At 44.7% G+C, this 13,002-nt stretch overlaps 1 protein-coding gene across 1 annotated transcript in view; it reads right to left on the reverse strand.

Moving 5' to 3' along the window:
* Positions 1–13,002, reverse strand: part of SERPINE2 (serpin family E member 2) — a 61,277-nt gene that overhangs the window by 6,814 nt on the left and 41,461 nt on the right. Inside the window, exons 4-5 of the mRNA XM_045078787.1 lie at positions 9,449–9,646; positions 1,162–1,360 (exon numbers count right to left, since the gene is read on the reverse strand). Of these exons, the coding sequence (XP_044934722.1) occupies positions 1,162–1,360; positions 9,449–9,646 (397 nt within the window). The remainder of the gene's footprint in view (positions 1–1,161; positions 1,361–9,448; positions 9,647–13,002) is intronic.

Genomic DNA, 13,002 nt, shown 5'->3' on the forward strand with positions numbered 1-13,002 from the left:
TGGTCGAAAGAGAGGAGACACATTCCTGCTCCTTCTTGAGGGGATTCTGAAAGCGTTTTACTAGGAAAGTATGAACTAACAACAGGAATTGGTGACAATGCAATCTATTTGGGTGTCACAAGAGTTTCTTGCGACCTGTCTGGCCTTAGAGTCACACTTACGTAAATGTCAGCTATAAATCTATCATCAGAGGAAGGTTTTTTTTTTTTTAGGCTTTCTCCCATGTGGTGGAAGAGCAATCAGGGTAGACGAGCAGATTTTCATCACAGATGGGCTCTAATGATAATTTACCATTATAATTGTGCTCTACCTATAATGTCATAAACCTTACTCATTTATAGCAAGCACTGCCTACATAGAGGCACCCTTCACATTAAAAAAATTCCTAGGAGGATTACTAATACTTATTATGAATGGACTCCTTGGATTATCCTTAACTCAGTGACCAGAGAAGTAAAAGCTATTAGAACTGGAAGGTGTCGTTCCCCCCCTGAGACATGGCTGCTAAAAAAGCTCCGGGAACTGGTGGCACGATCACAGACAAGGGAGGTTCACTGCCTCTTTCACAGGTCTGGGTATTAGGCATTCTCTCACCTGTTAGAAATTTGGGATTCAGGCAGAATTTGGGAGGACGGTGCAAGAAAGAACTGCCAATGTGTGATACTAATGTAAGAATTCTGCCTGGATGGTTTCAAAACGTTTCCTTACCCCCTAGCTTTTGGACCTTGGTCTTCAGGAACTTCCAGCTAAAACTTAAAAAGACTAAAATGAAACTCCTTATCAAAACACGACCAACCTTTCCTGTATGGTTATACATGTGTTTTTCAGTCTTTTGGACAAAATTAAGTAAGTTAAAAGCCCTCAAAATGGTACTAAGGAGCTTGAGGTCTTCTGGAGACTCAGAGGTGAGGCTGCCTCCTTTGCTCCCCTCCTGATGATCATTATCCTGCCGCATGAGAGGCACAGGAACTGGAGGGGGCATGGGGAAGCTTCCGCAAAAGCAGAGCCTTGTATTTCCACCATGCAACTTCTGAAAAGTAAATCAGGCTTTAGGATTTAGGCTGTGCCATTTCCTAGCTTCATGCTGTCTGGTATTTGACACAACCGCTCCAGGGACGGAGTACTCCCAATGTCTTCCCTTCAGGGAGAGGGACCACTTACTTGGGCAAGATGACCTGCACCCTCTTGGGCACCATGGTGCTCATCCAGCTGTCTATGGTCTTGGTGCTGATGTGAGGGATGATGGCCGACAACGGGGTAGAGCTCTCGGTTGGCAAGGCGATCAGCATGCTGATGCTTTCCCCGTGGTAGGGCAGTTCGATGAAGTTGTACCATAAATCATTGGGGGTGCTTGTAGACCCTAAAGAAATCAGAGGCAGGTTCAGGGTATCCCTGATGACTTCTAGAAGTGGCCTGAATGTTTGCTGACCACATGGGTAGTAGCTTCAGAGGGAAGAGGTCAATTCAGTTTGAAAACTTCTCTTTTCTAAATATAGTTTCTTTAAAAGGACAAAGATAAAGACAATTATTTCTTCTTTCCCTGGTAAAGAATTCTTTCTTCAATTTAGACATGTCTTAACAAAATGCCTTTGGCGTCACTAAAATAACATTAATTCTGTTGAGTTGAATTGAACGAGATCATGAGGCACTTAGAATACAGTGCTTTGCAAGAAGCTGGCCCTTATCATGTGAATAAAGGAATGAATTTGAGCTGCCTGAGAATTGCTCTTTTGGCTGAGCCTATGTGAGCATGTGAAGAGAGGAGAAAGGGATGAACGGCTCCATTGTTTAGGGCCCACCCCAACCATTTCAACACATTCAGAAGCTGCAGCGCCCCACTAAGTAGTATTATAAGGGCCTATTTAGCCAGAGCGACTCCATCTTGGTTAAAAGCCATTTTGTTGTTTGTGCAGTAAAACTTAAACTGACCCTGCCCCACCCCCCACAGAGGAACCTACTTAGAAACAAGTCTGAGAAACCAGTAAAATATGGTCGGCCAGTTCCTAATAACAGAGCCCAGAATACAAGGAGGAGTTGGGCCAGGTGAAAACATCCAATCAGTAAAGCAGACATACTCTCTCCCTAACCACCAAAGAATGTAAATCCCCGCCTTTTGGGCGCCAAACTTGAGCGCCAATTCTGACCAGAGTAATAGGTTAGTTCAAACAGCTACTAAAGGGTAAATTGTAATTCGATTAGCTACCTGCGTGTGGCCTAACATGACTATGCAATGTTACAATCTCATTGGCCACCTATGTGTGGCCAGGCTTTTACTCTATAAAAGTTAGTCTGTGAGGCTGGGAGGGGTCGCTGTCTTTGGAGGCGGCCCTGACCGGTCGGTCAGTCAATTCTTAAGCCTGAAAGCTGGGGGTGGTTGCTCTCTTTGGAGACGGCCCTGGCCGGTCAGGTTAGCATAGGATAAAGCTTAGCATAACTTTAACTTGTTTCAGTCTCGTTCCCCTGGCCAATCAGTCTGACTTCTAATACTTGGCATAAAATAAAGCAGTCCTATTTCATAGACCAGGAGGCTACAATTAGAGAAAGTAAGTAACTTGCCTAGAGACACGTGGGCTAAGAAGTGGAACACCAGGACTTGGATTCAGTATGTCTAACGCCAACAGTGACCTTCTGGGTCCACTACCCCAGTCCCTCCTCACACTTCACCCACTCCAGTAACCATCCTTACGGCTTTTAGATACCTTATGGTATCTGTACTTCCTAATTAAAAACCTGACAACGATTTAGACCTGCACTTCTCAAAATGGCGGCTGTCTGGAGAACAGATGCCCAGGAGACCTGCATGTCGCCCAGGAGACAAACAGATTCCATGCCCCAGTGAGTTTAGGAAACACTGGATTGATTCTTCTTGCAGATTCGTAATATATACCAGTGCTGTCAAGGCTCTGAGACGGTTCTGAAGGAAAGCTGTTTGGCTATCCCCAGGTTTCCTGAACTCATTTGATCCGAGAACCCTTTCATCCCATGTAAAACATTCAAAACATTCAGCAGCTGAGCAGCACAGCTGCGCACTGACTGATGGGAGCTGGTGTTACTGAGCTCAGGAAGGCACCAGCTGGAAGCCCAGCTCAGGGGCCCGGGGCCCACGGAGGCCACTGACTCCCCGGGAAAGAACCTCCCATGGAACATGCCTTAGGATCCCATGAAACCTTTACATCAGGCATGTAATGAGAGACTCATTAAAATTAACTATGTGAATGGAAAGCCAGCATTTCTAGATTTCTGGCGGATCTCTGAAATGGTTTATTAAGCACTTCAGACTTTTTAAGAACGGAGTGACCTTGGTGAGGCACTTAACCTCTGCATGCCACTTACTATGGAGAGTGGCGCTATCAGGGGCATTAAAAGTACGTCCCTCATAGGGTCGCCGTGATGATTAAATGAGAAAAAATATGTAAGGCGCTTGGCAGGGCCGGGCCCATGGCCGATGCCCACTGAACACGGGGGCCCTCCACCTCCTCCCCCGGCTCTAGATGACCCAGAAGAATAATGCATTTAAGAAAAAGAGAAAAGAGAGTTTCTCTCATGATTTTCACTTGTCTTTTCTCTGGGGACGAACTCTGCCAGTCACCGAGTGTGAGACAGGGAACTTCAATAAGCCAGTTCTCCACAGGAGGGGGCTGGAAGGGCAGGAGAAAGGGAGAGACCTCGAACTTTCTTTGTCTTTGTTACATAACGAACACTTTTAGCTATAAAATATGATAAAGCATAGCAAAGCTATTAGAATATGTGACATGACAGGATGACATTCAAGTTTCTCCTTCAGGAAGAAAACTGTGGGCAATTCGGGAGGTGCTCAGGATATCCCCTGCCCATCCTGCTGCATTTGCCGGCGGGGCCGTTCAGCAACCTGTCTGGCTCCGGATGCCCGGGAACTGTCACTCAAGGCCAGTTCTGTCTCTGGGCTACCTAAGAACCAGAGATGGGATTCTTTAACTTTCCTTTTACCTTGAGTAATAAAATGGTCTCGACAGAACCTGGAAAATCAATGGGAGAGTCAGAAAAAAACCACCATTTCCTAATGAGCCCTTTAATCTTCAAAGAAAATACGAAGCCCTGATCTGGCAGAGCTCTTCTAGAAAGTGTGCGGTTTGGGGAGCAGTTAATGATCGCTTCAGGACATGAAGTAAGGACCTGGAGGCATCCGCTAACCACTTCTAGAAACATTTACTGTTCTGATAAGAAGAATCAGGGTCACGCACGAATAAAGAAAAATTATGAGCTGGGGTGTGTTTTTCCAGCGGGGAGACGGCTTCTACCTCCACCAGTGAATCCAGCCTCCACTGGATACGTGTTTTGTTTTTAAGATGTTATTTATTTATGAGAGAGTGAGAGAAAGAGTGAGAGAGAGAGAGATCATGAGCAGGGGAAAGGGGCAGAGGGAGAAGCAGCCTCCATCCCAGGACCCCAGGATCATGACCTGAGCTGAAGGCAGATGCTTAACCGACTGAGCCACCCAAGCGCCCTCCACTGGATACACCAGTGACTGATCAGTTCTGTGAATAACCCCTAAGCATTCTGTACCCGGGCACTCACGTCCACCCAATGACTCCTTTCTCCCTGGCCCTGCTTCTGCTTCTGATCACAGATGCCTCTCTGCACACACCCCTTCCATGCTAATCTTTGCTTGGTGGCTTGAGGAGGTAGGGGACAAATTAACACCTCTCCTCTCCTACCCTGATCACTCCAAGACTGCTTTCTCAGCATCGTCTTAGGGAGAACAAGGGCTGAGGTTAAACACATGAAATCTGGAGGTCTAGAATCTGGATTCAAATCCTGGCTCTTCTGACACGCTAGCTCTGCATCTTGGGCATGTGGCTTAATGCCAATCTTAGTTTATCTGTAAAATGGGATAGCAGTGCCTGGTTTATAGGATTGCTGGGAAGATTCAACCCGATGATACACGCAGCACAGCGCTGAGCACACAGGCTTGCTTGTACCCAGTAAAAACTTTCATCTACTGATGGAAGGAGCTTTATAAAATGCATTTCTTGTTGAGTGCTCGGTCACTGCCCAAAAAGCTGAAATGCAGCCTCAGTCCACGAAGAGCAACCACAGCGACTGCAGTGGGCGCAGCTCCAGGCCAGAAGGAATCAAGCAAGGAAGGGGAGCTGGAGCTTTGTGTCCTAGCAGGCAGCTTGTCTTTGTCCCAGAGCCTTTCTGTTAAAAAGTCCCGGCCAGGCTCTCTGTGCTTTAACATCTGGGAAGTAGATGGAGTGTTCTCTAATGATGCTGGAGTGTAGAAAAATGTGAATGAAGCAGGTTCATTCATGCTGGAAAGGAGGAAACAGATTAGAAGAGAAGAGCAATCTTCTCTCTTCGATGAATGGGGATCAACAAAACCTTTAATGAGAAGTAACGAAGAACCAAGTATTAAAAACATAGAGATTTAGAACTTTCTGTAAATGGTATTTTGGGGATGATCCAGATATTCTGGAAAACCCCCAAAAGACTCTGATCCCTTCTTTAAATCCTACAAGGGAGGAAGTAACTAGGCTTGCTTGAAATGTTAAGAACTCCTCTTGGCCTCTAAACTCAGAGAGAATATTTTAAATATTGAATATCAGGAAAACTTTATAGATGAAAATCCCTCCAATTACCTTCCACTACAAGCAGCTTTATGGATTTCCTGTGCTCTTGGGGAACTATTTCAGCTCTACTTCAGAGGAAACTGAAATACAGATCTGAAAGCAAAAATCAGAACCACTGAATGCAGCGTGGTCCATACTCTAGCTGAAATGCAAAGGGGGTCTGGGGAGAATTAATGGGGAAGAAAGTGTGGTTTAAGCAACTAGGTAAGTGCAGGTGACACTTGCTGAGCTAACGAACGTGGAGGGAGAACCAGATGGGGGAGGACAATAATATGTTTCATCTATGGAACTAAAACTTAATAGACAGCCAGGTAGAGAGGTAAGGTGAATAGGTAGGTATGAGTTGGAAGCTTAGAGGAGGGTGAAAATGGGAAATATACTGTATATTCAAATATATTTATATATATACACATATATACGTATATATTTGGAAATCTTTGTGGTCTTTTTTTTTTTTCAAGATGAAGTCTTTAATGTCTAAATTCATAACCATAAATCAAAAAAATTACAACAACTTTTGATTCAGCAATTCCTATCCAAGGAAAGTACCTTTATAAATTCTGACAGTTGCTAAGGATTTATGTACAAAAATTCTTGCTGAAGTGTTTACTACAGGAAAATGTAATAATATATACAATACTAATATCCATAGAATAGTATAATACATTTATGCCATGGAATATTATACAGCTGATTAAAGGATCAAGTAAAGCTATGTGAATTAACATAAAGTTTTCCACAATATACTATCTAATGTATAAAGCAGATTATAGAATAGAAATTACAGTATAATCCTATTGTGCAAAAGAAGTTTCATAAACATACTTTCTGTATCTCTAGAAAAGGCCTTAAATAATACACCTACCACTAAAGGGGTTCTTACGCTGGGAAATGGGATTATAGGAGAACATTTATTTTTTGCCTCATTGCAGTGTTTTATTTATAGATTTTTGCAATGAGCATGAAATACACTTCTTCTAAAAAAAAAGATTTCAAGAACTTTTTTTTTTTAATTAGAAGAGTGTTTATCCTTAATGTGCTTCTACTCTGTGGGATATAGTCAGAAGGGGTCCCCTCATCTTTCATTTTCCACCCTCTCTTCTTAATGTTACGAAGTGAATCTTCTCAGAGATCTCGATGGCGTCTTGGGCGGACGGTCCAGAGGACCGATACATGGACTACCAATGTTTCTACAAAGTGATGGAGGGGGTGTGGTGAGACCCAGAACACCTGCGATGGGGGAGGGGAGCAGGGGAGGGGGGTGGTTTGCAGAGGTCATGTGAGTACGCAGGGCAGTCTCTGAGCTCAGCGGCAATGGCCCATCTCTGAGCACTGGCTGGTCGTGCCAGCCGGACTGGTGACAGGCAGCAAGGGGTGGCCAGCTAAGTGGTCTGTAGTCACGAAAACAAGTAGCTGCTGTGCTGTCTTCACAGATGTGACAAGTCTGCCCTGTGTCACCCCGAGAAGCAGCTGTGCTGGCCCAAGAGGGAAACCAGGGAACATAGGACCCCCGTGTGCTCTGTCACATGGCCCAGGAAGAGACTGGGTTCCACTTCCCGGTTACTCAGCAAACCCCCGTGAGAGGCACAGGGAGGACGGCGGCTGTCCACAGCGTTTACTGTGGGGGAGCGAGAATGCTGCAGAGAAGCGGGTTTCCTTCTGCTCTGAATTCAGTGCGGATCAGTAAGGGTCCGAGAGGAAGAGACAAGATCACTGGGTCCCTGAAAAGGAGTTTAATGACAGGAGTATTTACAAAGCATGGGCAGAGAACAGAGAAGCCATTCCAGATAGTATCTTGGGCTACAAACATTACCAACCGTAGGCTGGGGAGCGGGAGGGCAGCATGGTGACCCAGAGAGAACGCGCTCTTGGCCACACCCGCTGACAGGAGTAGAGACCTTTCTTACAGGGGAGCGGCCGCCCTGGGGACCACAAGGAGGGCCTGGAAGTCAATGACCCAAACCCTCTCCTCCTGCAACCCTACCACCTGCCAGTTTACCTCACAGCCAACGCAAGGGGAGGCAGGAGAGCCCCAGGGCAGCCTCCTGGGGCCTCAGAACAGGGGGGAAGAGGATAGGGAAGGGAAGGCATGACTCTCGGGAGGCGGAGAGAAGGCACCAGCTTACTGTGGTTCTATACGGTTAGAATCCTTGACAGCGAGAATGCATTTGTGCATTACTGTCTGTCATATACACACACTCTCAGACAAATCCGTTCTTAATGGAGAGGCTACCCGGATATGTAACTGCCTCTCTAGGAACATATTATATAATGAAGAAAACATGTTCCATTCCTGTAAAAACAAACATATTAGTGTTTCATGTGTCTTTCATATGGCTACAGGATCCCTGTGTTTTAATCTTTCACGACTGATATTTATTTTTCAGCAACAGAAACATACAATCATTGAAGGCCTTTCACTTTTAGCCTTTTTATTAGAACAGATAACGTGTATAAAGATTGACCTAAAATAAAACGGCTTTGCTTCGGATACAAGCTGGTGGCTTTGCTGGCGTTCCAGTGAGGTCTTCCCAGCAACACCAGCAGGGAGTAGGGAGGGCTGGGCTACCACGAGAAAGAGGGGATGACTTTTGGGCAGAAAGAGCCTTTTATTATTCTCACTTGCTGAGCATGTTATCTTCCTGCAGGGCTTTTAAATAAAAATTATCTTCTAAAAAAGAAAACATTCGAGGGAATGACAAAAATTCATCTAGAAGCTTCACGAAAGATAAGCAAGAAGGAAAGGGACTTTGTTCCTGTTCCCTTCTCGGGAGCCATTCCTTCACTTAGACAATTACGCAGATGGCGGACCCCGAGCAGCACCGGATGCTTTCAGCGACCGAATATGCAAAGGTCATACTCGGGGCCCATGTGTTCAGGTTCTGATGAGAGACACAAAGGCTAACTTACAGAGGAAAAAGATCAGTTTAAATTGGACGACAAATGCTTCCATGAAACCAGGATTAAAAAAAGAATCACCAGACTTCGTGTGTCAATGCTGTGGTAATGACAGCAGGGGCTGGTCACTGTTTCCTGGGTCGTGAAACTGACACAGGCTTGTTTTAAAAGACTTGCAGATTCAAACAAAGAAAAGTAATCATTTGAAGTAGTACCACTGTTCACATTTTATTGAACATCCTCCAAGACGTGTCTCTACAGATGGAGGAATATATAGAAAGTATTTTACGTAAATGAGATGAATCAGCATCTGCTGTTCTAGAACTTGTTTTCTGAAATCAACCGTATATTGTATCATCTTTCTACTTATGTAAATCTTCATCTATTTATCACATATGTTCCACTATACATACGTATCTGGGTTTTATTTATTTGCTAGGGTGAGAGGATCTTCAGAGCTTACGTTCCTTGGTGTGGGATCACTACGTGGGCTCCTAGGAAGTCCCCATCCCACACTTCTTCTGCCCACCACAATCGGGGTACCAACATCTCCCCCAGCCCCCACCAGAGCTACAACTGGGCTTTGTCGATCTTTGTAATGTTTGCAAATTGGTAAGTGGAAAGGAAATCAAATTTTTACTTTTATTTTTAATTTGGTAATGTAAGGTAGCTAATGATGATTTGATGAGGCTTTTGTAGGCTTAATGCCCGTTTATATTTCATATTTTATGAGCTGTCCTCTGTCTTTAAATGTCAACCTAAAAGCCTATATGTTATACATTAATACATAACCTCTGTGAACAATACAAAACTTTGCAGCTTTAAAAAAAGTCCTGCCCTCCTCTCTTCTGAGCTTTTTTTTTTTTTTAAAAAAATCAGTCAGTTCTGTGCCTGGATGAAGTGAAAGTGCTGGCGGGGCGCACGGCCACGCGGACACTTACCGCATCGGAACACGGAGAGCTGGGCTAGCATGGGCACTTGATACGACTTCCCATCGGCTGCCACAAACGTACGTTTCTTCGTGTTCTCGGGTTGGAACCGTGATTTCCACAAACCCTTAAAATACACGGCATTGACCAGGACGAGTCTGGTGAGCGCACCATCGATGAGATCTGGGGAGAGCAGGCTGTCGATCATACCTAGAGGGTCGCAGAACAAGCACGGGAAGATCTCAGTATTGGCAGTCCACTGGAGGGCAAAAGGCAGTGTTGGAGCGCAGACAGTTTAAAAAAAAAAAAAATGAAAAAAATTTTTAAAAGACTGAAAGGGAACTGTTTATAACACCCTTTTGGTCCTTTCTCATTTTTTTTTTCCTCACTATAAAATGAAAGCTGAGAAATTAAAGATAAAATCAGAGAATCCAAAAAGGACTTCAGACAGCCTCTATTTGAAGGTTACCAGAATTTTCATCAAAGTATTTTTATAACTGAAATGTCTGGGTGTGGCTCAGTCGATTAAGCATCTGCCTTCTGCTCAGGTCATGATCCCAGGGTCCGGGGATCGAGTCCTGCATTGAGCTCCCTGCTCAGTGGGGAGCCTGCTTCTTCCTGTCAGCCACTCTCCTTGCTTGTGCTCACACTCTCTCTGACAAATAAATAAATAAAATCTTAAAAGAAATAAAACAAAAAAGAAATTATTTTATAACTCATTGCCTGCAAACCCCATGTTTTAGAAAATCTTACTCATCTAAATAAGCTATACTTAATTAATGATGAATTTCCCTATCGCTGCTAATAACTGACAGGTGCGACTCCCAAGGAGGGTTTGCCATCAGCACGAGAGATGCAGTTGCTGTTTCAACCACCGAGTGGATTTACCCTGGGCAAAAATGAAGCTCTTTGGCCTGCGCAATTTTATCAAGGATAAATGTTTAATTTCTCTGAAGGTTTTAGAAATGTCGGGCATTTGCTTGGCATTCCTGGTACCACAAGGCCTCACAGCTACTTACTGAAGGGCTGGAACCAAAAACTGGTGTATACATTTATGAGTTAGGAATCGAGCTAGGTGTAATATTATAGAGATAAAAAGAAATGGGGTCTGTCCTAGAAGCCCTCCGGAGTTGAAGGGACATTCGCTCCACAAAATGTCAAGAATGGTCCATCTTGTTTGTGTCAGGAGTGAAGGAGCAAACAACTGTGACAGTCTCAGAACATTCTCTGAGGCTACGAAGACCTTTCTCAAATGCAACCTGTGCTTGAAGGTTTGGGTTTTCATTAAGGTTCCTTTTGCTCGGTCTTTGAAGATTCAGCTGTATATGTGTTAAACGAGGGATTACTAATACCCAAAGTGATAAAAAATTAGCTTACTAATTAGTTAAACTAAAAATTAGTTTAACTATAGCTTTTGACCCCAGCATTGAAAAAAGAAAATCATGGTGCTGTAATAGAAACGTTAAGTTGTAATTCTTTAAATGGTTAGAGTACAATCAATGGTTTCTGAAGAAGCAAGACTGCTGAATTCAGGTGTGAGGGCTTTGAGTCCCTTTAGATGATGTTCAAGAAGTTGATGTCCAATAAACAAACGTTTGCCTACATCATGGTCCAGTCAAGACGCACACCCAGAGGTTGCCCAGACTCCAGTGTCCTCAAGAAGAGCTTCATCACTACTCCTTACTTACACAAGGGGGCACCAATGCCACCATCAGTCAAGGTCAGAAGGAAAATCCCCAAGCTTAAATGGCCATCATTCTAGGAAAGGGCAGCCCGTGTCCTGTGGGAGGAAGTCACAATTCTGTGCTTCAGCCATGGCAAATTCCTCACAGTTGGCTCCCAACAGTGGAGGTTGTGTCTTATCTTTGCTGGAAACATCACCCAATCCAACCCCTAGGTGCCTTTAAGACACAGGTCCACTCTGTATCTATAATATACTTCCTCAGACCCTCCTCCCAAACTCCCGGAAGTTTCCATAAAGCTCAACACTCAGCACCACCATTATACGTGTGGTTTTAGACCCATCTAATGTGTCTCTCTCTTCCACCTGGACCATAAACTGCACAAGAACAAGGACCCTGTCATTCACTTTCTGAAGGTCAAGTCTCTCTCTGTGTTGAGTGCACCGTCAGTGCTCAGTAAGTGTCTAAGTGTCTAAAAAGACGCTTATTGTCTCCACAGACTCCTTTTTGTTGTGGTAGATCAGGCCTCTGATTGACACTGTCAGGGTCAAGATATAATAAGGGGGATGAAGAAATAACGAGAAATGATAAAAAGAAATGCATGGTTTAGAAGCAGTGAAGCACTTGGAGGCCCTGTCATCAAGAACTACGTACAGAGCTGTGCGTAGACGTGCATTCACCTACCCACCTCCTTCCCACCCATCCATCCGACCACCACCCCACCATCCATTCTTGGATACCTACCTACCATGTGCCAAGTACTCTTCTAGGCAAGAAAATGAACATACAAAAAATGAGGCCCACCCTCAGAAAGCTATGGACAAGAGAGAGGGGGAGGTTGGCATAAATGTCTTAGGAAAGTGTATGCAATAGTAATAACTACCTTGAAGCAGAAGTACTCGAAGATGCGAGGGCAAATAAGAGAGGGATCCGATCTGGTCGGTGGGGTCAGGGATGGATGGGTTCCCTGAAGTATTACTTGCCCTGATAGCTATAAAAACAGCTCACGCCAAAGTAAGTCCATCAGAGAAAGATAATTATCATATGATCTCCCTGATAGGAAGAATTTGAGAGGCATAGTGGGAGGTTTCAGGGGTAGGGAAGGAAAAAATGAAACAAGATGGGACCAGGAGGGAGACAAACCATAAGAGACTCTTAATCTCAAGAAACAAAACCGAGGGTTGTTGGGGGGAGTGGGGTAGGGAGAAGGGGGCTGGGGTTATGGACATTGGGGAGGGTATGTGCTATGGTGAGTGCTGTGAAGTGTGTAAGCCTGATGATTCACAGACCTGTACCCCTGGGGCTAATAATACACTATATGTTAATTAAAAAATTGCTTAAAAATTAAAAAAAAAAACAGCTCATGCTTGTTGAACATTTATTAAGCGCTATGCACTTTGCTAAATGCTTTATGCATATTATTTACATTTCCATAAAAACCTTAATGTTGTTATAACTTTTAGTAGATGCCACTGTCGTATCTCCACTTTACAGGTGAGGACTCTGGGGCACAGGGAGGTTAGGGACCTTGCCCCAGGTTACACGGCTAGGAAGCAGCAGAACTGAGATTCAAACTTAGCACCTGTACTTTTAACTGTGATGATGCCGTTCCTGTGCGGGTGGGGAAATAAACAGGCATTAGCAAGGGGAGGGAGGAAGAAAGGCAAGCCCGTAGCCAGCTGTGACAGGAGAGAGCCCGGTGAGCTGGAGGGACAGGGAGGAAGCTCGCATGGCTGGAGCATAGAGTAGGGGAAGGAGCAGCAGAGGTGGAGGTGCAGGCAGGGCAGCCCCGGCGGGGCCATCATCACCCCATCACATGGGGTCTGGCTCTCCCCCTCCGGAGGGGCAGGAAGGGGACTGGGCAGTCTTCCAAATGTGGACTGG

This window comes from Mustela putorius, unplaced genomic scaffold (genome assembly GCF_011764305.1).
Source record: "Mustela putorius furo isolate JIRA1106 unplaced genomic scaffold, ASM1176430v1.1 tig00000275_pilon_pilon_pilon, whole genome shotgun sequence".
NCBI lineage: Eukaryota > Metazoa > Chordata > Mammalia > Carnivora > Mustelidae > Mustela > Mustela putorius.